Source organism: Sinohyriopsis cumingii, chromosome 13 (genome assembly GCF_028554795.1).
Source record: "Sinohyriopsis cumingii isolate HCF-2022 chromosome 13, ASM2855479v2, whole genome shotgun sequence".
Taxonomy (NCBI): Eukaryota; Metazoa; Mollusca; class Bivalvia; order Unionida; family Unionidae; genus Sinohyriopsis; species Sinohyriopsis cumingii.
This window is the reverse complement of record NC_142973.1, coordinates 66,481,604-66,509,479: the sequence shown is the minus strand read 5'-3', so window position 1 is coordinate 66,509,479 and position 27,876 is coordinate 66,481,604. Positions and strand designations below refer to the sequence as shown.

At 36.3% G+C, this 27,876-nt stretch overlaps 2 protein-coding genes and 1 non-coding gene across 4 annotated transcripts; 2 read left to right on the top strand and 1 right to left on the bottom strand.

Moving 5' to 3' along the window:
• Positions 1-2,040: 2,040 nt before the first annotated feature.
• Positions 2,041-2,784, bottom strand: LOC149785760 (general transcription factor II-I repeat domain-containing protein 2-like). Its single transcript, XM_089979929.1, has 2 exons — positions 2,443-2,784; positions 2,041-2,085 (listed from the first exon to the last, which is right to left on the bottom strand). Exons 1-2 carry the CDS (start codon positions 2,782-2,784, stop codon positions 2,041-2,043), a joined length of 387 nt encoding a protein of 128 aa, XP_089836055.1.
• A 531-nt stretch (positions 2,785-3,315) lies between these two features.
• On the top strand, positions 3,316-27,483 carry LOC149785758 (retinol dehydrogenase 7-like). Of its 2 annotated transcripts, none has more exons than XM_089931238.1 (5): positions 3,316-3,520; positions 16,208-16,544; positions 17,107-17,368; positions 20,943-21,106; positions 26,920-27,483. In XM_089931238.1, exons 1-5 carry the CDS (start codon positions 3,500-3,502, stop codon positions 27,135-27,137), a joined length of 1,002 nt encoding a protein of 333 aa, XP_089787364.1. In that variant the 5' UTR covers positions 3,316-3,499; the 3' UTR covers positions 27,138-27,483. The 2 variants fall into 2 exon arrangements, with proteins under 2 accessions (XP_089787364.1, XP_089787365.1); XM_089931239.1 differs by lacking the exon at positions 3,316-3,520 and adding an exon at positions 13,021-13,117 and having other exon boundaries at positions 26,920-27,481.
• Positions 4,102-4,173, top strand: Trnag-ucc (transfer RNA glycine (anticodon UCC)). Its single transcript has one exon. It is a non-coding gene; the product is annotated as a tRNA-Gly (tRNA).
• Positions 27,484-27,876: the final 393 nt, after the last annotated feature.

Genomic DNA, 27,876 nt, shown 5'->3' with positions numbered 1-27,876 from the left:
TCCCATCACCAGGAAATATTGATTTTGTGTGGACGCAGTGAAGTGCAAAACGTAGTAGGAAATGCTCTCTCAGGACTTTGACGATAAAGATGTCCAAGGTTTTCATTCCTTGATCACATTCGAAGGATATAGTTGGGCCACAAAGGGAGGGTGGGTATTTTGTGTTCTACAGAATGTGAAGTTATGAAACTTGCCAGGACTCTATTCCGCATAATTGTCGTCTTCAAGCCTCTGTCGTCTTCAAGCGTCCGTACCCAGTGCCGGATTACCCATGAAGCACACTGAACACATGCTTAGGGTACCAGTCCAACAGGAGCACCAGAAAAAAATTCAAATTAATTGTCGATCTGCACTTACAAGTATTTTGATTTGGAATGATGGCAACACTGGCATTTTCCCACCTTTTGATCTTTTGATATTTTTTGTTTGAGCTGCACATTGGTGGTGGTGGTGGGGGGCACGATAATATTTTCAGTGCATGGGGCCTTAATCCGGCACTGTCAGTAACAAATTATATAAAATTCTAAACAAGGCCTGACTTAATTCATCTTCACTAGCCAAGAGTTATCGAACCACTTCGGATAACATCAACCCTTGGCATACGTAGTTAGCCGAAGCGGTAATTTGAAACAACCTCGGCTGTTTCTGCGATATGAAAATATTCCTCGGATGTAGGTCGGCGTAGTAATTATATCGTACATTTCGTTCGCTGAAAATTTCTCCGTAAAGAAAAGAAACCCAATCTATTAGGACTAGCTCGGCTATTTCCACGATTGGAGGTGACTGTAGAATTGAAGAAAAAATTAACAGTTCGATGGTTCGTAACTTCTCGATTATGTCAATCAAATATAATTCAAGTTAACGGCGAGTTGAAATAAACCAGTACCTATTAATGACCTGTGCTTCGTAACAATTTACCTAATCGGTCGGTCATTTAACATCAATGTACTATTTTATTGAGGGGCAAAGGAAAAATTCAAGATGTGAACGGTTTTGATAAAAAAAAAATTATAGGACTTTTGTCTTTTCTCTACGAAGTGTGGTAGAAAGAGTGTAAAAATTATATTTGACAATATAACCGACTAATCGGATTAGGCGTGAACTTGTTAGAACTTACGTTATAGCATGTAAATTCACAAGAATTAGTCTGTATAGACATCATTCTGATATATAAATAAATATTTGACAAGTCGATTGAGGTATAGAATACCTTGGCAAGTTTCCTACCTTCACATTCATTACAACACACTTACAGTCAGTCATGGCCCATCCATACAACATATAGACCCAGACTTCCAGTCATGGCCCATCCATACAACACATTGACCCCCACTTTCAGTCAGTCATGGCCCATCCACACAACATACAGACCCGACTTCCAGTCAGTCGTGGCCCAAAACATAGACACCCACTTTCAGTCATGGCCCATCCATACAACATATAGACCCCCCTTCCAGTCAGTCATGGCCAATCCACACAACATATAGACCCGACTTCCAGTCTTGGCTCCATACATAGACGCTCAATTCCAGTCGTGGCCCATCCATACAACATATAGACCCCTGCCACTTTCCATTCAGTCGTGGCCCAGCCATACAACTCATAGACCCCCCCCCCTTTCCAGTTAGTTATTGCCCATACATACAACATATAGACCCGACCCTCCTTCCAGTTAGTCATGGCTCATCCATACGACACATAGATTCACACTTTCAGTCATTGATAGCCCATCCATACAACATATAGACCCCTGCCACTTTCCATTCAGTCGTGGCCCAGCCATACAACTCATAGACCCCCCCCCCCTTCCAGTTAGTTATTGCCCATACATACAACATATAGACCCGACCCTCCTTCCAGTTAGTCATGGCTCATCCATACAACACATAGACTCACACTTTCAGTCATTAATAGCCCATCCATACAACACATAGACCCCCACTTTCAGTTAGTCGTGGTCCATCCATACAATACATGGACACCTACTTTCAGTCAGTCGTTACCCTTCCAAATAACAAACACATAGACCTTCACTTTCAGTCAGTCATGGCCAATATCCCCGTGACTTGGGTGTACAGGACTGATCTAAAAATAGAATTTTGACAAATTATCTTACTAATTTTATTTTTGATGGTATTAACTATTAAAGTGTATGTCAAAGTTGTCATGTAGGCGCATTTACAAATCTTAAATTAAATATTAATGTTTTTCTAAAATACAATACTAATTTTGTATAACCAAAGTCTATTCAGTCCTGTTTGTTGAATGTTCTACACCAGGGGTGTCAAACTCAATCGCTCAGCGGGCCAAAACTCAAATCACACGTAAGGTTGCGGGCCGAACAGGATAAACATTCAATAAGCGGAAAATTAAACCTTTTTTAAACATTAATATAAATTAAAACAGAAAAAAAGTTTTAATAATAAAAAATCATTGGCATACCCATTTTCGCTCTAATGCCAATTTGCCAGAGCTGGATGTTTGGCATCTTTTCTTGGCTACAAGTTCGTTTATGTTGGGAGTAATGTTCTGTGTCATTGAGATTCTCATGATGGAATTCAAGTGTTCATCAGTGAGACGAATCCTGTGTGATGTTTTGTTAATCTTCATCACAGAAAACAGCTGCTCACACAGAGATGTGCTACCAAACGTGCTCAAGGTTCGAGCCGCATGTAGACGAAGCTGGGGCATCTCTTCAGGAATGAAACGAGTGAACTGTGCAGGCCCCACAGTGTCGTACTTTGCCTTTAGTGTCCCATTACACTGCAGCTCTATTAGCTCCATCTGCAAATTTACAGGTGCAGTTTCCACGTCTATGGCAAATGGGTTACGAAACAGCTCGAAATTACTTTTCTGTGCTTCAAAGTCACTAAAGCGCCGTGCGAACTCGGCGCGAAGTAAGCTAAGTTTTTCAGCAAAGTGTGCATTGGGAAACACGATAGCCTAAAATTCTCTCTCGGGCCGGATATAATTGTACGCCGGGCCTGATGTGGCCCGCGGGCCTTGAGTTTGACACATATGTTCTACACCATAACTGTCATCGAGAAACTTCTAGACAAAATTTTTTGATCGCTATGGACATTTTCATTGGTGACCAGGTACTAGACTGGGTCAAGAAAAGAGCACGTCGGGTCTAATAGTCACTAATATAGGGTAGTATGATTTTTAACCCACCCACCCCACGCGTCGCTTTTATTGTGACATCAAAGCGCTTGGCATTCAGTCGGGTTTGTAAACGATCACACCTTTAGGTAGACCGATAAATCAGCCCCTCACCCGTGATGATGTTTATTTTCTGGTTAGGGGCCTGATATCACCTATTCATTGAAAGCTGCAATTATTCGCAGCCACATATAGTCCATCAGTATCAACACAGATTAGGTGTGTGTGTTTGATTTATCGGACTAACCTTTAGGTTGACCGTGTCCAAAGATGTCCACGTACTATAACTATTTGTCATTTGTTTGTCGGGATGTGTAAATAGCTACCATCCAATACAATGAATAATCGCCATCTAAAGGTAAGTGTAACACACTTTTAAACTACGACACCATTACTCATATAGTTGGTATTAAACGCATACATTACCTGCATGACTTTTACTATACAGAATGTAACACAGATTTTGTTTGGAGTCGGAATTGCATTACCTAATAAGAAACATTATCTCATTGGAGCTGTTTTAGTGACTGTATATAATAATACGAACATTTTCTTCAACAACACACGTTTTTAATTTTTAATAATAATAATAATAATAATATATATATATTATATATATATATATATATATATATATATATATATATATATATATATATATATATATACACAATTGTTACATTTTCTTTATGAATGTTTAAGCGATAATATGTCTGTATATTGTTCTCCCTTCAAGTCAACTCACTCAAGCAGTCGATGGTGTTCCACTTAGATTGACTTTGAAGCACAGGCACTTGATTATGTAGAAACTAATGTGTACACTCACCATATAACATATAAGGTGAGTGTACACATTAGTTTCCAAAGAATCAAGTGCCTGTGCTTTGAAGTGTGGAGGGATGCTTCCATCTACTGTTGCATCGCAATGTATTTATATAAGCGTCGGTGGTGTAAAGGTTAGCATGGTTGCCTTCCAAGCAGCCGATCCGGGTTCGATTCCCGGCTGACGCATATTTTTCTTTTCTTTTTTTTTAAATTTTATTTTCGTTGATATTTTAAAATATATAATATAATCTCATATGTAGTTAAGAATTTATATTGACAATGTTTCAATCACTTGTATTCCTTCAGAGGAACTGGGCTTTCATAATCGCTTTAAGGAAAGTTGTTGGAAATATTTAACTTGTTTCAAAATTTATACTTTTATAGGTAAGGGTCCAAATAATCCAAAATCACTTTACATTTTTTAGGCTGACGTAGGTTTGCTTGCGCAACTCTTACTTGAGTATATATCCCCAGGTACTGGTCATTACATAGATGGAAACAAAATATTTTGAAAAGTACATTGTGACAAATTGTCCATACAATAATGGATTACTGATTTTTCAAAATTTATAAAAGTTGCACAGACTCAACATGAGAAAAGAAAAAAGTATATGGTGCAGATTATGATACGATTATGAAGATCGCCTTGGTTTGTATACTTTGGGTTGACTCTGTTATTTTCGCCCACAGCACAGATCACCTCATTTGTATACTTTGGGTTGACTATCATTTTCGCCCACATGACAGATCACCTCGGTTTGAGGAATAATCCGGTGGCCTAAGTGGTTAGAGCGTCTGCCACGGATGCGGGAGACCGCGAATTCGAACTCCGGCCAAGTCATACTAAAAACTTACAAAAATGGTTCCTAGCAGCTGTCTCGCTTGGCGCTCAGCATTAAGAGATTAGTGTTAGGACTGGTCGGCTTGGTGTCAGGAATGCGACTGGGTTGGACATGATGCTACATGTCTGCGGAATGATATCCCAGTGCTAGACATCACTATAAACTACCACACTGTATACCATCAAGAGATATGACTAGAATCTCAAAAAAATGTATGATAGGAGCAGAATAAAAGTAAAAATTTAATTACGTAATATATAGGTAACTGTTGCCCACGTTGCCTAGTAAGTGCTTTCATACTATCTAAGAAACATATAGTGATGAAATAAAGTTGAATGGAAGTACTTAACATATGTACATAAGCATAAATAATATAGGAGGCGAAGATGAAATTTAAGGCTCTCAGTTAATTATGAAGAAATATGACAGGAGACTAGGAAATGTTGGTTCTGATACAACATTCACAACTGTAGCATATTTCAATACTATTTAATTTAGGCTGTTTGGTTTACACCTCATTTATTGCCATAGTTACAACCCACGTGATCAAGCTACACGTTCTCAGTTAAGGATATGAAATGTTAAAATAGACCCAGATGTTCGCACTGTTCTTTTATCAATGACAATACGCAGAGGCGTAGCTATGATATTTTGCGCCCGGGGACGAACTATAAAATTGGCGCCCCAGCCCCCTCCCCGTTTAATCACATTTTTTAATATTACCCTTGTTTACTTATTATAATGTAACGTTGTAAGCCTCATTTTGGCGCCCCTGTACCTTGGCGCCCGGGGACATATGTACCCCCCTGCCCCCCCCCCCCCAGCTACGCCTCTGACAATACGTATTTCTGTTGCAGTAACGTGAAAGAAACAATTGACCTTACGCCATAAGGTAGATCGCTCCGCCTACCGAACACGTGACTTGACAACGTCTTAACCTCCGACAAATATTCTGTGAAAACGGCGTGCGTGATAACGTTAAAAGATATCCCAGACGATATTGGTGAGCAATATTTGCCATATGAAACAACACTGAGACAGAGACAGAAAGCGAGAGCATTAATCCATCGCTTGCACTTCTCTAAGTTACGTCGGTATGCGGAGAACTCGCCCCCACGTATCTGGAGAAGTCGCCCCAGAGTGGTTGGAGAAGTCGCCCCAATTGGTTGGAGAAGTCATCCCAAAACTTGTCACCCAAATAACCTTTTTATAACACAATTAAGTCATCTTTTACGTGAGTCATATATATATATATATATATATATATATATATATATATATATATATATATATATATATATATATATATATATATATATATATATATATATATATATATATATATATATATATATATATATACACACGATCACAAAAGAGATATTAACTAAATTAAAGCAATATCAAAGTAATATTTACACGGACGAAATTAAGTCTGTATATAATCTAATGAATGACGACAGTATAGTGATTAAAGAGGATGATAAGTCAAACACTATTATTATCGTGAATCAGGATGATTATGTTAAAGAAGTTGAACGTCAATTAGAAATTAAATAAAAAAATTCAACATGCATTATTGAGATCGCTAAAAATAATAATTCCGTATGTGAGGAATTTGATACTTTCCCTCTTAACATACATACACCTCAAAAATAATAATTCCGTATATGAGGAATTAGATTCTATCCCTCTTAACATACGTACACCTCAATTCTACATATTACCCAAAACTCCTAAAAATCCTGACCATAATTTACCTTTAAATTTTCCAGGACGACTACACTGGCTATCCATTCGATCCAGAATCAAACACAAAATTTGTTCTCTGTGCTACGTTTCACTGTCGGACTCTAGTCCAACATACCTATCCGACCTCACCCATGTGTACACACCAGCAAGATACTTACGCTCCTCTTCTGACAATCGTATACTCATTATTCCAAGTATGAAAACAAAGTCATATGGACAGCATTCTTTTGCATACCAGGGCCCAGCAACGTGGAATGAATTGCCCACTGAACTTAGACACAAAGACACAGTGATCTCATTCAAGAGTGCCCTCAAAACTCACTTATTTCGACTGCAAGAACAAACTTAAAGACCTTATAATGTTTCCTACCTTAAATATTCTCAGCATGTTCTTTTATGTTTTCCAATTTCATGGTGTTTGTTTTTGTAATCATATCATTATATGTTTTTCTTATCTTATTGGTTTTGTCTAATGTTGTAAAGCGCTTAGAGCTTCTAAAGATTAGGCGCTATACAAAGTCCTCATTATTATTTCTGTTCAGGAATTTCCAAACGTATTTTCTAGAACGTCTTGAGTATTTCCAAACGTATTTTCTAGAATGGTTTGGGACGCTATAAAAGGCAGCCATAATTATTCGTGGTCCTTTCAGCAAGTGTATTCGTGAAGTAAATAGGTAAGTTAAACATTCGTTTGTTATGTCTATACTAATACAATTGTTGTGCAGTCCTCAGGACTAAGATTGTATCTAATACTGTAAATATGCTAATATGTGTTATGTAATAATTTTTTATTTTAAATGTGTAGTTATAATTTAATGAACTATAAAAATATTAATGCTATTTTTTCTGCAATTAAAAAATTAAGACATGACAGTATAAAAATATGTGATGAATTAAAACCTGAAAAAATTATTTGCGATTTTGAATCATATCCTTACCACAACGAAAATTTGATGATAGATATACACTACCAGCAGAGTATAGATTCATTAAACTCATTTAACAAGCTATGTTCCAATCCTTGGCGACAGTGAAATATACAGAAGCTGAAAAAAATTCGTCTCTTTTTCATGCGCAATTGAACAAATCAGATCAGAATTAGCTAACGAATAGGAAACAAAAATAATTATTAACACATGTTAATTCCCAAAACAAATTCACTATTACTTCGATGAATCATTAATGATATATCAATATTATAAGCATATATTTTATGCATACATGAATTCATTGGTAAAATCATGTCTAACCCGTTACTGAAGCCATTGTAATTTTTATTTTCGCTTTGTTACTTTCAATATTTGTCCAAAAAAGTGTCTTTACCTGTGATTACCTTTGATCTTTTTCGTTGCGGTAAATGTATACCTTTGACAAAAACTGCAAACAACAAGTTAATTAATGCTAAAATAAATCAAATCAGCTGATCAGCCAAAGAAGAAATATGTGTCAAGCTGATTTCAGAATTCACCTTGTTACAGAGCCAATGTAATTCATGCATCAAGGTTACTTCAAACATTGTCTGAATAAATAAAAAAAAATTAAAAACAAGAAACCAAAAAGATAGAAAGCTAAAACTTGGGGTTATATATTATTTACAATACACACATAAGCAAAAGGCAGTGATGACACAGATAACAATCACCCAAAAATGTCGACAAATTAATGCACCGTCGGTACCAATCCTGTTTACCTTTTCCTTTCAATCAATCAATCAATCAATCAGTCAATCAGTCAGTTAGTCAGTCTGTCTGTCTGTCTGTCTACCTACCTACCTACCTATCAATCTATCTATCTATCTATCTATCTATCTATCTATCTATCTATCTATCTATCTATCTATCTATCGTGCATTACACGTACTGTTCATACATGTATATATCTATTTATCTTCTTCATTCTTCACTCACACCATCAATCCATAATCTTTCCGTAAGTATGGGACAGACATGTATCATATTAAATCAAAAGCCTTTTGTTAAAAATACATTATTTAAATTAAAATGTTCCCATTTGTTATGGACATAGCAGAGAGAGAGAGAGAGAGAGAGAAGAATAAAGAACTTGATCTTTTTGAAATGATGAACATCAAGTATTTCATTTAAAATTCTACATCTATAAATACGTTGCTTCAATGGCAAAATAAACAAATTCATATCGTCTGAGTTTTTCAGTTTTTCATCGACGATTCCAAATAAAAACTTTTTCTTTCGTAAGGGCAAAATTACAACGATGATAATACCCATTTTAAATCCAAGAAAAAGCATAGTGTAGAAAAATGCTTTTTTTTTAGTACAATCCCCAAAACTGATTGACAGTGTCGACTGCATTTCTTAAAGACAAATACAGATTACTTTTACCTTTCCTATCTTATTTAAAAATTATTTATGATCAAAATTCTATGTAAAAAAAGAAAGATGGAACCATTTAAATTTTAGGTATTTTGTGACCCGAAATGGAGACTTTGAAAACGTAACCAACTCAACTCCAGTTGAAAACATGATTTATTTGGCCTTAGAAATTAGACTTACAAGTATTTAATCTTTTGTTTCTAATGTATCTTACGACTCTTTTTAGGTCTCCTATTATTAAAACAAAAAGACATTTGGATGCAAAACAGGTTGCTCTATCAATGATTCTAATAAGTTTATATTTGTAAGATTTATTCGAATTGAATACGTAGTGAAACAATGCAAACATTTTTTAGATGGAAGTTTTTTCTTTAGATTTAAGCTCAATGACCATCTTCATTTAAAAAAAGTATTCAGCTTCAAAATTCCAGTCTCAATTCAATGTCAATAAAATATATTATTTTTTTGACATTTCCAGGGCCTAATCCAGAAATATTGTTGAAGCGGGGATGGGTTGCGTAAACAAGTAGGAAAACTGTCTGTGTGACGGAACGCTTATTGGAATTTGTAACTAAAACATGCATCTTCTCGTTAACAACAATGTGCCGTTAATTATTTTTCATAATATAACCTGATCTGTATAATGCATGTCAACTAGTCTTATAAATGATATCCATGCAGTAGTACATTATTCTGTTTATATTTATATATCTATTTGCATACTATTGATATGTCATATTACATACAAAATAAAAAGCATACTGAAATCCACTTTGTATAAAGACTAACTGATTCGGTCCGCGATGAAAGAAAATATTCAAAAACAGAAACACTATAAGAACTTGCCACACAGAATGCACATGATCAAACTAAACAAAATATAAATAATTGAAAATATAACTGATGTTAGGGCACACAGTCGTGCATATTAAACCGGGTTCATAATTCACATCCAGCCTGCTAAAGATGCAACTATCAATAAAAAGAAAAAATTATCATTTTCCATTCCTACGAAGTGATAATACATCACATCTTGTCTGTCCAATGATAATCAAGGATATATCATTCATACAGCTAGCATTGTTCTCTGGATCTCTTTCTGTCCCTTTTCCTCCTCTAGACTTGGCCATAGGATTAGTTGGCTCATAGCGCAACCAATAATGCGTATACACTTACTGGAAATTACAGGAGATAATCTGTGCTTTCAGCATGGATGTCACGGCCTGTCCTTAGCCCCTTTGGACCCTGCCTTCGAAGTCACATCTTGGAAACCATTGGGATCCACACACAGGGGAGCTTTCGTGAAGGTGTTGACCATGTGACCAGAAGTTTGCGTGTTCGATTCCCATAATCTGACTGGCTTGCTCTGCTACATAATATCTCATAATTTTTTTTTTAAATCTTGGGTTTCTTTGCTCTAAGTAATTAAATTTTGAATTGGTTAAGGAGGAAAGTGTATTGGGTAATACTTTTTAAATTAAGAATAGTCTTATTTGTCATATTGCAATTATATAATTTTTAATTAACAAATCTGTTACACAAAACGTGAGTTATTTTTTTTACTTTTGACATTGTGTTCCCAAATAATATTACAATGGGAATTCTCTGATTGACACCAAACAGTGATTGCAAATAGTCGTCTTCATAGATTATTTCCCTTGCATTGCAACACTTGCTGGCAAGTAATTCTTTGCACCATACTAAGTGTATATATATGGTTTCAACACGAAATTATTGGAACTGAATTTCCTAAGGGTATACACGTGCTTTATACAATTATCTAACATACCAAATCTGACAAAGAGATATGATCATAAATAAGTCCTCTAAATTATTGAGAAGCTCAGCCAATCAGATGCATTATCACATTATAATGCCCGGATGTTGCTCACTTTTCGTATTCATCTGTATTTTTCGATGTGTAAATTTTTACCTAATCACTCACAAAGTCAATAAAGTCCGAATAAACTTTGTCAGTGATTAGGTAAAATTTACACTTCGATAAATTCCCAACCATGCTCACCAGTTTCTGTGGGATCAATTTACGTTTCTTGTCTTTAATTAATAAATTAATGGATAAATGCCCATAAAACATCACCTGTTTATACAACGTTACTCGACTTTGTCTCGTCTACCACAGTCAGCATGCTTGCTCAAAAGTTATGGTCAAAACAAGGATTTTAATTGTTTCACCTGTATAAGTGAGACTTGAAATATGACTAAAGCTATTTTTATAAAACATTACACATGCACATTACGACTTGATGACATGTCGCAAAAATAGCTCCCTATTGATAGATCATAACAAGGGAAATGCAACTCTGTCATCTGTCACTGTGGCACAAATTTATATGTCTATTTTTTAAGGAAACGCCCGGGCTATACTGAAATACAGGTACTTCGGTCATCTTCCTAGCTTTGATGCCATGCCCTTACCCCACTCTGTGACTTGTTTCCGTATCTTTCTACTTTTGAACTTCTGGAAACTGTTGAAGGAACCTGACTTTATCCAGATATGCATCATGACTAGACAGGCTGTCACATACACAACAACGTCCTTGGTTCCTGGGGTCAGTGAAATGGAAATGTCATTCAATCAATTTATGTGTCTGATCTGCAACGTTTGAACTACTTGCGATATTGTGATGAAACTTTACCCATGACTATTTGATGACTAAAGGGCTTGCCCTCAGTCAGTATCAGATCACTAACTGAAAAGTTAAAGACATAATTGAAAAGTCCCAAGTAAAATTTATAAAGTACCGCTTGCGGTCAGGGACATCATTTCAACATTTTTCGGGGCGGGGTGGGGGGTGGGGCAAAATTTGTGGTGGGGGGAGGGGCAAAACTTTACGGGTTTGTTAATTTTCGTTTATAGGCTACAGCAATTTTACAGCACATGCCAATTGGTGGTGGGGGGGAGTGCCCCCCCCCCCCCCGTCCCTGCTTGCGGTCTATTTTGAGTCAATGTCAGTATTTTTGAAAATATTCGGATAAATAGATAAAATGAAATGCGTATAACACAGGTACTGGTAATGTATGCTAGCTTTTCAAATTAAAAGGTATTCAATTTGCAAAACCCAAATTTTAAATAATGAGTATAGGTTACTTTTGCTTTCTTGTTGTTGTTTATGATTGTTTTGTTTGTTGCTGTTTTTTTTTAAACAAAACTTTAGTAGTGACAGATCGTTCTGGCAATATATTTCCAGATGAAAGCCCTGTTTCCTTCTTTTTATGGCTCGAGACAAAGAGCACGAAGACATTATTGGTAAAATTAAGGTGTAACAGGATTCATGGATTGAAAAATTCAATGGAGCTGTATAATTACCGTTTATCAAACAGCAAATAAGCTAATTGGTAACGAAACCTCTTTAAAAAAACAACATACAATTGCTGTAATTTTCATATATTTATCACAATGTCCATAAGTGTATTTTGTCGCCAAAAACAAAGATGCAAATAAAAGAGAGAGAGAGAGAGAGAGAGAGAGAGAGAGGGGAGGGAGGGAGGGAGGAAGAGAGAGAGTGTGTGTGTGTGTGAGAGAGAGAGAGAGAGAGATCTGGATTTTTAACCTAGCTTTAACAATTTTTCAGTCATATCGCTACGATGTCTGCAGTGTGACAGTTTATAGTGATGTCTAGCACTGAGGCATCATGCCGCAGACATGTAGCATGACGTCCCACCCAGTCGCATTATTCTGACACAAGGAGGACCAGTCCTAACACTAACCTCTTAATGCTGAGCGCCAATTGAGGCAGCTGTTAGTATCATTTGTGTAAGTCTTTGGTATGACTCGGCCGGGAATCAAACATTCGACCTACCGCATCCGAGGCGGACGCTCTAACCACTAGGCCACCGGAGCGGTCGAGAGAGAGAGAGAGAGAGAGAGAGAGAGAGAGAGAGATATATATGCAAAGCATCCGTTACTTAATCAGATAACTTCTTCAGTCCTTGTTTATGACTTTGTTGGCATAAACATTACCCTCGTTATCTCTTGGCATTTGTTTGCTGTCTGAAGATAACTGACATATGCCATATCAGTAGTAACATCGTATTAAAGTTCTCATGATAAAATAACGGATAAATAAACGCATATTATAGGCTACAAAATCATATTTTGCTGACGATACCGGTTGTGGTCTTTCCTTCCAAATTTGCAGCCCGCTGCTTCCCCTATTGTACTTAGAGGTAAGATTTGGATCACCCATTCAAGGTTCCATCTCCAATCCCTAACCTATTCTCCATTCAGACTGCTAAAACAATGTAGTACACTGTGCACGTCTGTAAGCCATTTCTAATTATGTCATAAGGTTTCTATCATCGTTTAAAAGTTTAAACGATTTCAGGGAAGATTCTGAACATGACGTCATCTGTTAAATTAGTTATTAGTCATAAAAGATATTTGGTTACTGTTAGCCTTTTATCGTCTGTGGTGTATACGTCCGTCAGAATTACAAATTGCTGAATCATTCGTGTGTGTTTCTGTCTTGACTGTGAAACATACATGTGAAATTGGCAATACGTTTCCAAAAGTGTTGTTGTTGTCGTTTGCGTCGTTTGAGTAAGTGTCAATGACAGTTTGTTATTTTATTGTTTTAAGAAGCAAAACATCACTAAAACTCAAAGCTAAAATAATGTCGAGTTTGATTAACTTCATTTATGAAATGAATGTTACCGTTTCTTGATAAAATAGAGTCCGATATAAGTCAAAGTGGTGCCAATAGGTACGTGGGCTTTGCTATATGTCAAAGTGATATCAATACACAAGTGAGCAATGATATATGTCAAGGTGGGGCTAATACAAACGTGAGCTGTGCCATATGTCAGTATGATACCAATACACAAGTGAACTATCATATATGTTAAAGCTGTGCCAATACGAACGTGGGCTATGCTATATGTCAGAATGATGACAACACACACGTGAATTATGATATAAGTCAGGGTGTGGACAATACACGCTTGGCTATGATATATGTCAAGGTGGGGCCAAGATACACGTGAGCTATGATATATGTCAAGGTGATACCAATACACACGTGAGCAATGATATATGTCACGGTGTGGCCAAGACACACGTGAGCTATGAAATATGTCAAGTTGTGTACAAGACACACGTGAGCTTTGCTATATGTCAAAGTGATACCAATACACACATGAGCAATGATATATGTCAAGGTGGGGCCAATACAAACGTGAGCTGTGCTATATGTAAAGGCTTGGCGAATACACATTGAGCAATGATATATAGGTCAAGGTGGTGCCAATACGCACGCGGGCTTTGCTATATGTCGATGTGATGCCAATACACAAGTGAACTATCATATATGTTAAAGTTGTGCCAATACGAACGTGGGCTATGTTATATGTCAGAATGATGCCAACACACACGTGAATTATGATATAAGTCAGGGTGAGGACAATACACGCTTGGCTATGATATATGTCAAGGTGGGGGCAAGACACACGTGAGCTATGACATATGTCAAGGTGTGGCCAACACACAAGTGAACTATGATATATGTAAAGTGGTGCCATTACGCACGTGGGTTATGATTTATATGTCAGAATGATGACAATACATACGTGAATTATGATATATGTCAAAGTGGGTCCAATACACACGTGGGCTATGATAGATGCATGGGACGAAATGTTGCAAAGAATGAAACTAGTATTAATTGTGGGATAGGAATTGAAGAATAATTTCGTTTTAAGTGAATTTTTGGCATAAAAATGCCTCCCCCAAGCGATATATTAGTTCATGCATCCGGGCAGTATAATCTCGAAACCATGTCAAGGACAACGAGCAGTTGCAGAAAATGACACATATGAACTAAGCGTAAGTTGCAGAATTTAGCCACAGTTTAAAGTGATGGAGGGCAATGCGAGATATAAAATGTCCGAAAACTCTGCATGAGGATTGGTTAGTTGACTAAAAAAGGAGATTATGCAAATAATCATGCTGGATTGGACTGATAGCTATCTGAAAATAAAGATGGATGATCCGGGGACATACTGTGCAATAATTTGGTTCCTAAATGGAGTTTAGCCTTTGACCATAAAAGCTGGATAATTTAATTTTTCTCAGTACTTGATTTTTATGTGCATCAACGTCTGCCGTTATGGAAATGGACAGTAATAGCCAAATTTTAAAACGATTTACAAGACATAGGACATTCTCCTGGTGTGTCTTAGCTTCCAATCTGACAACAATTGTCCTTGCTTCTCAAGAACCGAACTCTAGTATGATAATGTCCGTCTTGCTTGCATGTATTCGTTAGCACATGCGTGCATGGGTGCATGTACAATGTCGCAGCATTCCTAAGTGATCGATAGGGATGATTCGAATGTCTGTCATACTTTCGAGGGATGCGATGTAAAAACAATGAGCGTAATAGAACAGAGTAAAGGTGAAACTCTTAGCACTTATGTTTCCTATCATGTCTTGTTTCCTTTTTAACAAAAAATTATGTGCATAATTATTTATATAACCTTACGTCATAAGTCACGGATGTCTTTCTTGGCGAGTAACACTTAACTATGCCATGTAATAACACTATTTATCCACTGCAATGCAATGTCTTCGATCCGATAAATAGTACTCTTTTATACATAAAATACATTAATCTGGTTAAACTAGTATCACGATCTTCTCAACAATGCGAACATATGCACTTTAATTTAACTGATATATTGCATTTGGGAATCATGCTAAGATCTGTCCCATCAAAACTTCTTGAATACATGAAAGATTTAGGTCTTAGAAAAAGTGTACATAAAATTAGATCGTTTACAACATTTATTGTACTTGGAAAATATTTAATAATATACCGTCTTTACTCATGGAATATGGTTAAAAGTATATCGTATTTACACATGGAAAATGCCTTTTAATATACCGTATTTACTTCTCTCAGCAGAGATTCATACTCTGTATATGTCCTTACTCCCCTTTCGAAGCATCCCTTATTATGGGAATTTTCATGGTTGAGAAATCAGTTCTTAATCAATGTAAAATATACTTCATGAAATCATACATTTTGTTGGTTTAGGTACAAGAAGCACTGTGTCTATTTTCTGTTTAAATTTGAGTCTCTTATGTTACTAGTGTTAGAAACAAAAGATAATTGTTTAGTGTGTGATTTGCATGCGGAGTAATGTCTCTAGGTACTAATGGACACGTGATGAGCATGTGGTTTGTGAATCCAGGAAAGGCTGATATATCTCCCTTTTTTTTCTTTACACTTGTAGTGATTGTACTGTTCCATTTTACAGAAGATGCTCTGGCTGTTGGGATTGATCACGATTTTTGTGTCTCTATTCATTTGGTATCAACTGTATCAAGCACTTTCCAGTAAGAAAATGGTTGACGATATTGCTTCCCGGTATGTCGTCATAACCGGATGTGATACCGGATTTGGAAACCTTTTGTCCAAGAGGTTAGATAGTATGGGAGTGAATGTCATTTCTGGTTGTCTGACCGACGATGGAGCCAAGAAATTGAAGGATGAATGTTCAAGTCGACTTAAAACTATCATACTAGACGTAACTGATGAAATATCGGTGCAGAAGGCCGCTGCCATTGTAAGAAGAGAATTACCGCAGAACACAGGTATACAATTTGCATAATACACACATAATTTGAAAGATGACAAGTGGACAGTGCTTGAAATGAAGACGATATCGGTATTTATAGTATTTATTCAGTTCTTTTCGTGATATTCTCTATTTTCAAAATATCGTCAAGGATTGCTTACATTTTAATTATCCGGCTACCTGTCCTCTCCCCTTCTACGAAATATTAATCATCGCAGTATATTCAGAGACTTGTTTCAGTGATGTACGTAGAATGCAACTGATATATCAGTTGTTTTTTTTAACTCAGTGCGTGAAACTTCTTGCCTATAGATACATAATTACAATAAAGGGTAGGTTAAATCTACCTCACTGACCATCCTCGAAATGATGCCAATCCAAACAGCTACATCTTTTTCGTTAATCGTAAAAATTTAACAGAAAGCAACGATACAGCGTTCGGAGTTTGATCAAATTTAATTACAGACTACTTGTTCTCATTACGATAAATGGTTTTCAAAGGTTTACTTGCGCCTGTTCTGCAGACATTGAATTCACAAGTCTTTTCCTAATAATTGATTTTTTTCACAAATTATTAGGATTATGGGGGCTGGTGAACAATGCTGGAGTGATGCCGAATTTTGCACCGATGGAGATGTTAACAGTGGACGATTTCAAGGCAGCTTGCAAGGTCAACCTCTTTGGATCAATATCAATGACCTTGAACTTCCTGCCTCTCATTCGACAAGCGAGGGGACGAGTGGTAAACGTTTGTAGCATTGTCGCAACGTCGGCTTATCCAGGGCTCTCTAATTATTGCATTTCCAAGACGGGACTGAAAACATTCTCAACTTGTATTAGGTAGGACTAATTAATTATTGTTTTAGAAATAAATTTTTTCTTTGGTGAGTTCAAATAATTTAATGAAAACTAATTCCTTGCAAGAATGAATTTTGAAAATATACTCGAGAAATAGAACATACTTTTGCTAAAGGATATTTGAGATAAAGACTTTAAGAAAATGCCGATATAATATTTTGTTTGAAAAGGTTCATAACTATCATCTTTATATGTTAACTCAAAGAGAGTAGAACTACTTGTCTTAAACGATTTAAATCCCCGTAGAGCACAGTCATCTGCAATTCCCCTCCATTGTATTCTCCTCTGAACATCCTTTTCTATTTCTAACCAGTTACGTCCAATTAGGATTACTTCAGCATCCACCGATCTTTTCCAGGTATTCATGGTTCTTTCTGTTTTGGTGTTGTCTCCGGCGATCTGATTCAATTTGTCCCGGGTTTTTTAAGTGTATATCTAATTCAGCCCCACTGCCTTCAATTTATCCTGATTTGCTCTTCTTCATAAGGCTTCATTACTGATAGTTTCAGGCCACCACATTTTCAAAACTGACACTTGCGAACAAAAAGCTTGGATTTTTCTCCTTTATGGTCTTTGTTGTTCCCCGTGTTTCGGCCTTAGATAAAAATACAGATTTCACAGTTGTGTTAAGAATTCTGAGTTTGGTCTTTTCGGATATTTCACCGGAGATCAATACTCGTTTTAATGCGGGAAGTACTGTTAGTGCTTTTCCAGTTCGAGTTTGTACATCCTAGTATAAACCCCCTGTCTTTTCGTATGATACTTTTTAGGTGAATAAACGTGTCAGTATTTTCATGGACTCTACTGTCTGACACTATTATCTTTCACATTATTGTTTACGCGAGTTTCTTTGGAATTGGGATTGCTGATGTTAAGCCCTACTTTGGCTGCTGTTTTCTTAGTTCACTGATTGTGCACTAGATTTGGTGTGTTGGTTGTGATAGAGAAGGGCGATGTTATCTGCAAAGTCAACATCATTCAATGGTTTGCCGCATGACCCAGTTTATTACGAGGAGACAGTAGATAACCTTGTCTGACTCCTGTCTCTTCATGAACAGTTATGTGAGTGCCCACTTATGTACCACTTGCATGAGACGTTTTGGTATGTGTTATTTATAATGTTGACGAATTTCTGTGGTAAAGCAAATGTCCAATAAGTTTCCATACGACATTACGAAATACATTATCACAAATAATTTTGTTTTCTTCTTTTCTCAAGTCGATAAACGTGATGTAGAGGAGAAATTTCATTCAAGAGGTCGTTGCACGACGATTCGCAAAGTGGTTATATAATCAGTGTTCACGAAAATCGGCTTGTCTCAAAGTTCGTATATTTAAAACCATCTTTTTCTTTTCTAAGAATATTATATTATCATTTTCGTGATGCGCGTAACAAAATTATTCCTCTTTAGTTCCTGGGTCCCCAGATATATCCTTATTTTGGGTAAATTAATGATATATCCCACCTTCCAAATAACAGATACGTTGCCCTCCACCGAGCTCAATCTTTAAACAATAAAATTTCATGTCTGTTGATGTTTTTAGTGTCTACTTCAAACACTCATAGGGGTGTGGCCTCAGAAACTGGTGCTTTACATTCTTTTGTTTCTTTGCGGCCTTGACGATTTCTTTCCAGCTTGGTTGGCTGATCTTCCAGTGTAAGAGTGTATTCATAGCTTAGTCCTCTGGGGTATCCAATGGTATGTGTCTTATAGGCACTTTCTTGAGCTGCACAACCTATTTTTGAGCTGATCCTCGTTCTTTGTAAGTGTATTTCCATTTTGTCTTTCACTGAAAGCTGCTTTTTGACGTCATACACTTATTGTTTGCTTCTTTCTCCAGCGTCCTCCTCTGGCAGTTTGGCTTGAGTTTCTTTGTACATCTTCTTGTCCTTGTTGTTCTTTGCACTTCTTTGAGAGCTTCAGCATATTGTTGCTTTGAGTGTGCTGTTGCATTTCTGCGTCCCGTTTTTACACTTTAATTGAGGATTGTTACATACATACATGCATACATACATACATACATACATACATACATACATACATACATACATACATACATACATACATACATACATACATATGGAGTGCTAACTAAAGGTAAAGCACGGAAAATATAAAAATGAATTGCACACAACAGTACGACAAGATAACATATTTTATATGCAAATATGTTAGAAGTCAGTAAAATGAATATAAAATATGAGATAAAGTTGACATATGCAAAAATCACGAAAAACTGATTAAAATGTGTTCGTTTCTACCGCATTCCCTTTAAAAGCCATTTAGTTTCTCGGCCATTATGTCCTCGTACATTCACGTCAAAATAATTTTTCACAGTGTGGACTTCTGTACGCACATACAACAGTTGCATATTTTGCAAATAACTATGTATGCTTTTCGAAATGCAAATCAGTTAAAAAATAAATCTTCAAACAAACATGCTTAATTTTCTATTTATTGTTTATTGTCGAACATCAAGTTTAGCACAAATAAGAATTAGTCATGTACATGACTTAACAAATCCAGCATATGTGAGAAGAAGCAAAATTATTTTAGTGCGTGATTATTAGAGTTTGAAACAGCAAGCAAACATGTTTGGGTGTATATTTATGCAGGTGTTTCACAGACTGAGAGTGTGTATATACGCGTGCTTGTTAAGGAGGAAGCTTTATCATTCCGACAAAAACAAATCTTACTGCATTGATGTGTAAAGCCACCAGGTTTCCTTCATATAAATTTGTTTCATGAAAAATGTATAAATTATAATCGCCTTACCCTATCCCTAGAGCTGCAGAAAGTCCCCCCCCCCCACTATGTAACTTGAATTAGTCCAAAGTACGTTGACGTCAGAAAAAATAGGGAAATGAATTTTGCCAGTTTTGACAATACTAACTTCTGAAAGTATACAGAAGGAATATAAACTATATAAAAATAAACAACAACCAACAGAAACAAAACAAAATTATCTGATAATTTATTTATCTTTTAACTCCCAAGTTCAGGAATTGGGGCTCCTTCCTCCTCGTACCTTGAGTACAGTGCTATGTTGTAATTTGGAAGACGTTTCTGACCAGAATGTGTCCATTTTTACCCAGCTTAATCCCATGAGAGCGAAGTCGTTTTTCTTCGTCTCTGTAGCACCCTCGGGCAACCTTGCAATCATCATACAGGGTCCCGATGTTCCGAATAATGAGTTTTGGGTTAATTTTCTTTTCGCAGGGGTATATTTTCTTTCCTTAGTCAAGTGGTTGGTGAGTTGTTAGATATGTTTCGGTAATACCTCTAATCCACTGACCGGTTGACCGGCTTATCCATCTTCACCGAGCCCCTTTTCACCGTTGTGTTTTGGGATAGATCTAAACTGACCTTCATGGTTCAGACGGGTCGATTTTTGCACAAAGTACTTTTCTATTTTTGTAAAGTTAGAAGATTGTGAACTATTTTTTTTGAAGGAGTTGAAGTATGTTTATCTGATCGTATACTTGTTCAAATACAATATATTTAAACACGTAAATAAATTCACTGGAAGTTCATGCGTCACTGTATTTTTGTAGACGTGAGTTAAACCAGAGCGGTGTCACAGTTCATACCATCAACCCTGGCGGATTTAAAACAAACATCACAAACCAGAAACGATTGGAAAGTATATTCCGAGAGTCATTTGACAAATGTAGTGAAGATTTGAAAAGTTTTTACGGCGGCAGAATAGCAAAGAAAAGTAATCTCTCTCTCTCTCTCTCTCTCTCTCTCTCAAATGACACAAAGCCCTTCTGGATATTGTTTCTCTATACACTCTCCTGCAGCAAGAAACTTACTTGACTTTACAATCACTCCCCCACCCCACCCCCAAAAAACGAACAAAACAACAAGCATGCCAACAAATAAAGCAGCGAGCACGCACGCGAATAAACACACAGACAAAGAAAGGCAAATACGTATTTATATACACACACACACTGGTTCCATAAATTGTCTCTGCGTGTGTTACGATGAGAATGAATTTAACATCAGACAAGGGATATACTTGTTCGCTCCAAGCCACAATAGGTTGGTCCCCTAGACGTAATACACACGTATTAGTGATTTTTTTTTTTGTAAGGAAGGCGTGCAAACCCGCGGCCTATGGGCTGTATACGGAAAATTTCAGGTCTCACTGTACAGTTTATCTGGTGAATTTTCATCCGACAATGACCTATTGCAGAAAAATGAAAATAATTTTACACTAAAGATACAAAATAAACACAAACTAATGATTTTTGCTGACAGCATGCATGTGAGATTTTGACTGCGGCAATCAGGTTAATTCCTTATACAACTGGTGGCTTTTATACTGAACCAACACTGCCACCAACCCTCTTTTTTACATTCTTTTTTGACAGCAAAGAGCTATTTCTAATATTTTCCTGTGACAAGGCAGCTACAAGAATCAGTATGCATGAATAATGTTCACTAGTACTATAACAAATCAGCATACTTTTCATCACCCCTCAACCATCTCGATTTTTATATATTTACCTCTGTAGCAGACATACGTAAATACGTAAGCCAAGTGGGCTGTTCATTTGCAGCCCAAGTTACGCATTTGATCTCCAGTGCTAGTGTAACTCTGACAGGCAGTCACCAAACAAGTCAACCCATTTTCAAGCCTAACTCAAAGTAAATCTAAACCACATTACAGATTTAGCTTCTGTGTGAATTTATAAATGCTAGGCTTATCATAATTGGTTCATGCCTTCTATCTTAAAAATTAAAGAGGTTTCAAAATACGAAACTATACAGCGAGACCTCAGCACATTGTGCTAATGGCGGCAATATTGGCAATCCTTTTAAAACTATGCGTGTTCATTAATATGCATAAGTAGTAATACATGATTGTTCTTGCTCATGCTGCCCGTGACCTTAAGCATTTTATCTGTTATGTCCCCCAGCCAAAATATGTTGGACGGCCCTGACGTAAGGTATACGTCGACACTGAATTTTGAGCAATGTACTAACAAGTTAGATAATTCTAAATCTTTTCACTTTCCCGTTGCAAAACTTGGATAAGTAGGTTTTCTCCCTTTGTATTTCTGAAAATCACGCTTGTGAATACTTTTACTGAGTGCATGTTAGAATTTGTTTTCTAGAGTCATTTTATCACTTGTGAAAATAGTGATACGGAATGAAAGCATTGTTTTTTTGCAATACTGACAGAAAATATGCTTAAGTAAAGCCACAAAACGCAAAAATTCTCTGACGTAGACGCCGTTCTCTCGTGCTTAAATATGCAGTCAGCAATTTCCTACGTCAAACGTCCTTTCGGAATGTATCTTGACTGAAAGGTGTCGATTTCTTTATCACTATTAATACATAAGGCAGTTTAGGGTCATGCCATATTGATAACGCAAAAGAGTATTAAAAATCTCATGATCCAATGTTACAACCATGCGGAATATGTAGTGGTGTTTGGCAGAAACTTTCTGCGTCTGTTGAACGTAACATCTGCTAAAAGAGATTAAAATAAAAAGAGTATGTTGTTGTTGTTGTAGGGTTTAACGCCATTTTTCAGCACTCGATAGGCTATACATGGCGGCCAGTATTAATGGTGGAGGAAGAAACCGGGAAAACACCGGAAAGAACCACCGACCCTCGAGAAGCTACTGGCAAGCTTTCTCACATACCCACATTGGCTGAATCCGAGACTCGAACCTACGCAGACAGAGGTGAGAAGGCAGTGATCCATAACGGAGAGCGCTTTAGACCACTCGGCCACTCGGGGCCCCCATAAAAAGAGTAAATAGCATAAGCAAGAAAACAGCCACAAAAATAAATAAATAGGTTAAACTTCAGGGACTCGGACTATTCAAAAACAGGGACCAATTGTTTGAGTTGGTGGAGATTTCAGTCTAATACATAAATAAACAAAGTGATCACAATGATTGTTGGGTAGAATTTGTTATATTCCACTAACCTGAGTAGAGACAGCGCATTGGACTTAAATATCAAGTAGACGGGATCGTTCTTTCGAAAAAGATTGTGTTCTACAAGATATCAAAGTCATGACTGGCGAGGTCAGAAGTCACGAGGAGCAGAAGAGGAGTATATTTAGATAGTGTAGGTATGAGTGGATTTTGCCTGCTTTGAGATTTCAGGTAGAATATATATATATATATATATATATATATATATATATATATATATATATATATATATATATATATATATATATATATATATATATATATATATATATATATATATATATATATATATATATCCGGAGGGATGTGTGTGGCACAAGCTTCCTAGTTGCAGGATTCCCAACAGGGTGTATTATTCCTTAGTTTTTAGTGGGCTTAGTGCAGTGTTAGTAGGGTTTATTATTAAATCTTTCCAAGACACGTTGATATGAAGTAACAATTGGAAACATGATGAAATAATATTCTTTGTTTAAGTAATTAAAACAGTGTCGACGAAATGGTTAATGGAACAACAAAGGATGATCCAATAAGTTGTGATGCATTTACGTTATTAGTTGTTGTTGTTGATTCGAATTGGTCGGTAACCACGGCATCGCTAATTGGTTTGGTTTCTCTTAGTACGTGATTGGCAGATCAGGACAATTTGCGCTCTGAACTGTGTGTGGCACACTGGGCATGAGAGGCCCCTTGGGGTTTTGTGATCAAAGAGGACGCGATGACGTTCTGAGATTTACGTTATTCACGCTTCTGCACTGCATTTGCAATTCTTCTCAGTTCAAAGTCTGTAGCTCCAGTATGGATGAGACTCCGCCAGGTGGAGCGATCCCGTGCGGGGTATTTCCAAGACTCAGTGTCAATGTTTAAATATTTTAATACTGTCTTGAGGGAATCTTTAAGAGTTTATTTTGACCACCCTGATGTTATTGCTGTCTCCTTCAGCACGTCGTGGAAGGTGACGCGGACTGTTCATCTCATCTCTGATTTCACCAGCAGAGTGGGGGATGCTTGGATTGCCTGCCTGTTTCCTCAGGTGGCCCATGTGAAAATGGTTCGGATTCATGGCATGGTGTATGTACACCGTCCAGGTTTCGCAAGAATGCATTAGGGTGGGAAGCATAATGTATTTGGTGGACCTTGAACTTTTGTTGCAGACTGATGCGTCTGGGTTCCCACACATTTGCTTTTAGGCTGACAAAGGCCACACTTGCTTTAGCCATTCTTGCATTGGATTTGTCATTGATGTGGACTGCACCTGACAATGCACTGCCGAGACAAGTGATCTTGTGCAATGCCATTAAGGTTTGGCCATTTGCTGTGATGGTTGGCTCTACGTCAGGCTTTCCTGGTGCAGTTGGGTGCATGATCTTGTCTTCTAGATATTGATTGTGAGACCGAAACTGACACATGCTGATGAGAAATAGACCATACTCTGTTGCATTTCATACTTAGATTTGACTTTCAGAAAACAGTCAGCAGGAAATAGGAGACATTGAATAGTTATTTCTTGTAACTTCTTCCTTACTCACTGTCTCTTCCGACTTAAGAACTTGCCATCAGTCCTGTATCTGATGTCAATACCAGGGTCATAGTCACAGACGGCAAACTGACAATAGATGCATCCTTGTGCTCCTGGATATCAAGATCTTTCTTTTCAACTATTTTCGTATTACAGACTCACGACACGTTAAGTTTGCTCAGATCTCTTTATAATAACTCAAACCACACCAAATTTGAACTTTCCAAATGTTCTGTTGGAGTTTACAACATAACTTCAGTCTTCAAAGTTCCTTTATCGGCATTGAATCATTGAAAGCAAAAATCAGAATATCTACTAGTACTTATAAATCGAGGATTATAAAATGATGTAAACTGTCTAATTGTACAGAAATGATAGATGTTTGGTCTGTTATTATGACATCAAGATCAATTGCAAGAGATAGAAAATTCATTTCATCTATTTATCTAGTTTAATTAATTATATACTATATTCGTTTATGATCTTTAGAATTTCATCCTTTGACTGATCCTCACCTGTAGATCCTGTTCTATTGTCTCTGTTTATTCCTTAATCCAAACCATCACTTATCATATATTAAAGGTGATATTCCAAATTGTCTGCATATTTATAACTTGCTTCGAAGGTCCAATATTAGAGGAGCCGAAATCTAAATTCCGTATACATTTCTTCTATACAATGAAGACCTTCGGCAAAATGTAAATTATGAACGTTCCTTTGGTGGTTATGAAATAAATTAATGATCCCAATATTTGTTCATTTTATGATCATACTAAAGTGATACAAATTAATTTTGTTATTTTAGTTAAATCATCTAACCCTAAAACCTGTTGGTAGGCATTTAATTGATTCATTTTAACGCATATGCCTATGTTAAAATCATATATGTCAACGTAAGGATTACTTCTTTTCGGATCCATATTAAATTTACCGAGTCGTAAAACAATGCTCTCCAGTCCTAAGTTAATACAATACACATGATTCACAATTTTAAAGTATATCATAAAACCATATTTTTATATTTTAATAAGCATTCATTCAAATTCCATCCATAGACTACCATTAGCATACGCACGATACGAAACAATAATAAAACAAATAGCAAACCTATATCGACAACTGAAATTGCAGATTTTCTAAACAAGGAAATAATTGATTTTCTTTGCATAATTTGTATATAATAATATGTTTAGGTTGTAAAAAATGCGTCTGGAAAAAATTATACTTTTCATATCTCAACTAAATCATAAACTTTGCCTGTTTGCTTTTCTCACGATCATTTGGGTAAAATTATTTTTTTATGATGGTAGGTCTCAGTAGTCAAAATTATTAATATTAAGTTCAAGTTTACTCGAGCGTAGTATTAAACATACTTTTTCACCCAGATTTTTGTGCAATAGTGGCGTTGATATTTTGTGCCATCCCTTGGAGAAGATTCGAAAATCACTTAGATGAATATAATGCTATAGGGATCTATAGCCAGGGAATTATAGCAAATTATGTTTGATTATGGTGGGATTGCTGGAAACGTTTTGGAAAATTGTTTTTAAATGGAGGGGTAAGGTGTTGGTTGCAAGAATGTTTTGATAGGGGAAGTATAATAATTTGACCTGATATGCATCCACATGTAGTCCTGAAGGCGAATATTGAGATGCAAGAAAAGTGGAAACGAGCAAGACTTATTGTTATTTTTGTAAGTGTAGTCATGCATTTTCATGCGTCAGCTAATAACAGAGATCCATCAATGCACATGATATCCATCTAAACTATTTAACTTTTAATGTTTTATGAGTTTTTGCCACTATGTGCAAAAAAGAGTTGCGTTCAATTCGACTAAAGTAATTAAAAATGAGGTCATTGAAATGAACATGTAAGATAATTACTGATGATGCTTATAATATTTTTGTTTTAAAATTCAAAATCATCATGTTAACACATTCTGCTTGAAAACAACATAATTTTGAAACCTTGCCTAGGATCCTATTTATGCTCTATACCGTCTTCTAAAAAAATCTGTTGTATGTATTTGCGTTTTTTTCTTCTTCTCACTTTCAGTCATTTCTAACATCGGTGTTGTTGACACACAAGTCTCATTTAAACCACATCTTGTCTCTGATGCTATGGTACACGCTTTATTGTCTCAGAATCCTCAACTTGACTACATCGTTGGATATGATGCACGTTTCTTCTTTCGGCCGATTTCTATCCTTCCAGATATAATTAGCGATTTTTTGTTTTCGTGGCCAGCACCTTATGGAGAACGGGTCATGTAAACTGGCGTCCATCGAGCAATCAGTTTGGCTGATGATTATTTCTATTAAGTGTGCTTTAGAAGACAATCTAATGTGCATACAACTGAACAGCATATACAACATAAATCTTATGGAGTAAATCTCTTTTAATTCAATTTAATATATTCACTTAATTTATTTATATAAGGTAAATTTATAAAGTACAATAAAATACATTATGCAATTATTATTCGTTCCATGACTTCTTTTCCTAAAGCTTAAGCAATACCATCTAATTATCGTCTAACCCTTAAACTACAAAACACAATCCATAATTTTGCGACGAAGTGTGACCCCTATTGCATGTTGAAGGTACCGATGAGTCATTTTCAAAAGCGCTTTCTATTATACTCTATTTTTATTTTTAATTGAGAAAATCCATTTTATTTAGTATTTACAAAACCTCCTCAATGCAAGATCTGTTATGGAATAAAACATTTTAATTGATCTGTTGACCGCATGTTTCCATTTTCTGTTAATTGTACTCTTTACATATTAGAACTTGTTTTCTTATAAGCCATACTTTCTCATGGATAGTTATTTTTTTTACATTAGTACTGTGATAACAGCCATACTTTCTCATGGATATATTTTTTAAAAAATATTTTACATTAGTAATGTGATAACAATTTCTGTGTCGTTATGGTATCAAACACTTTGATTCACTACTACTGAAATACCCTTGACATGGCTTTGCTCTTTCTGTGATTACACAAGAGTT

What these genes read in the sequence shown, in the direction of transcription:
- LOC149785760 (XM_089979929.1), bottom strand. Translation starts at nt 2,784, where the DNA reads ATGGAGCTAATAGAGCTGCAGTGTAATGGGACACTAAAGGCAAAGTAC. An exon ending in TGGCATTAGAGCGAAAATGG is followed by an intron (nt 2,086 to 2,442) that starts GTATGCCAATGA and finishes TTCTATTTTTAG; the next exon opens with ATCAGTCCTGTACACCCAAG.
- LOC149785758 (XM_089931238.1), top strand. Translation starts at nt 3,500, where the DNA reads ATGAATAATCGCCATCTAAAG. An exon ending in TGAATAATCGCCATCTAAAG is followed by an intron (nt 3,521 to 16,207) that starts GTAAGTGTAACA and finishes TCCATTTTACAG; the next exon opens with AAGATGCTCTGGCTGTTGGG. An exon ending in AGAATTACCGCAGAACACAG is followed by an intron (nt 16,545 to 17,106) that starts GTATACAATTTG and finishes ACAAATTATTAG; the next exon opens with GATTATGGGGGCTGGTGAAC.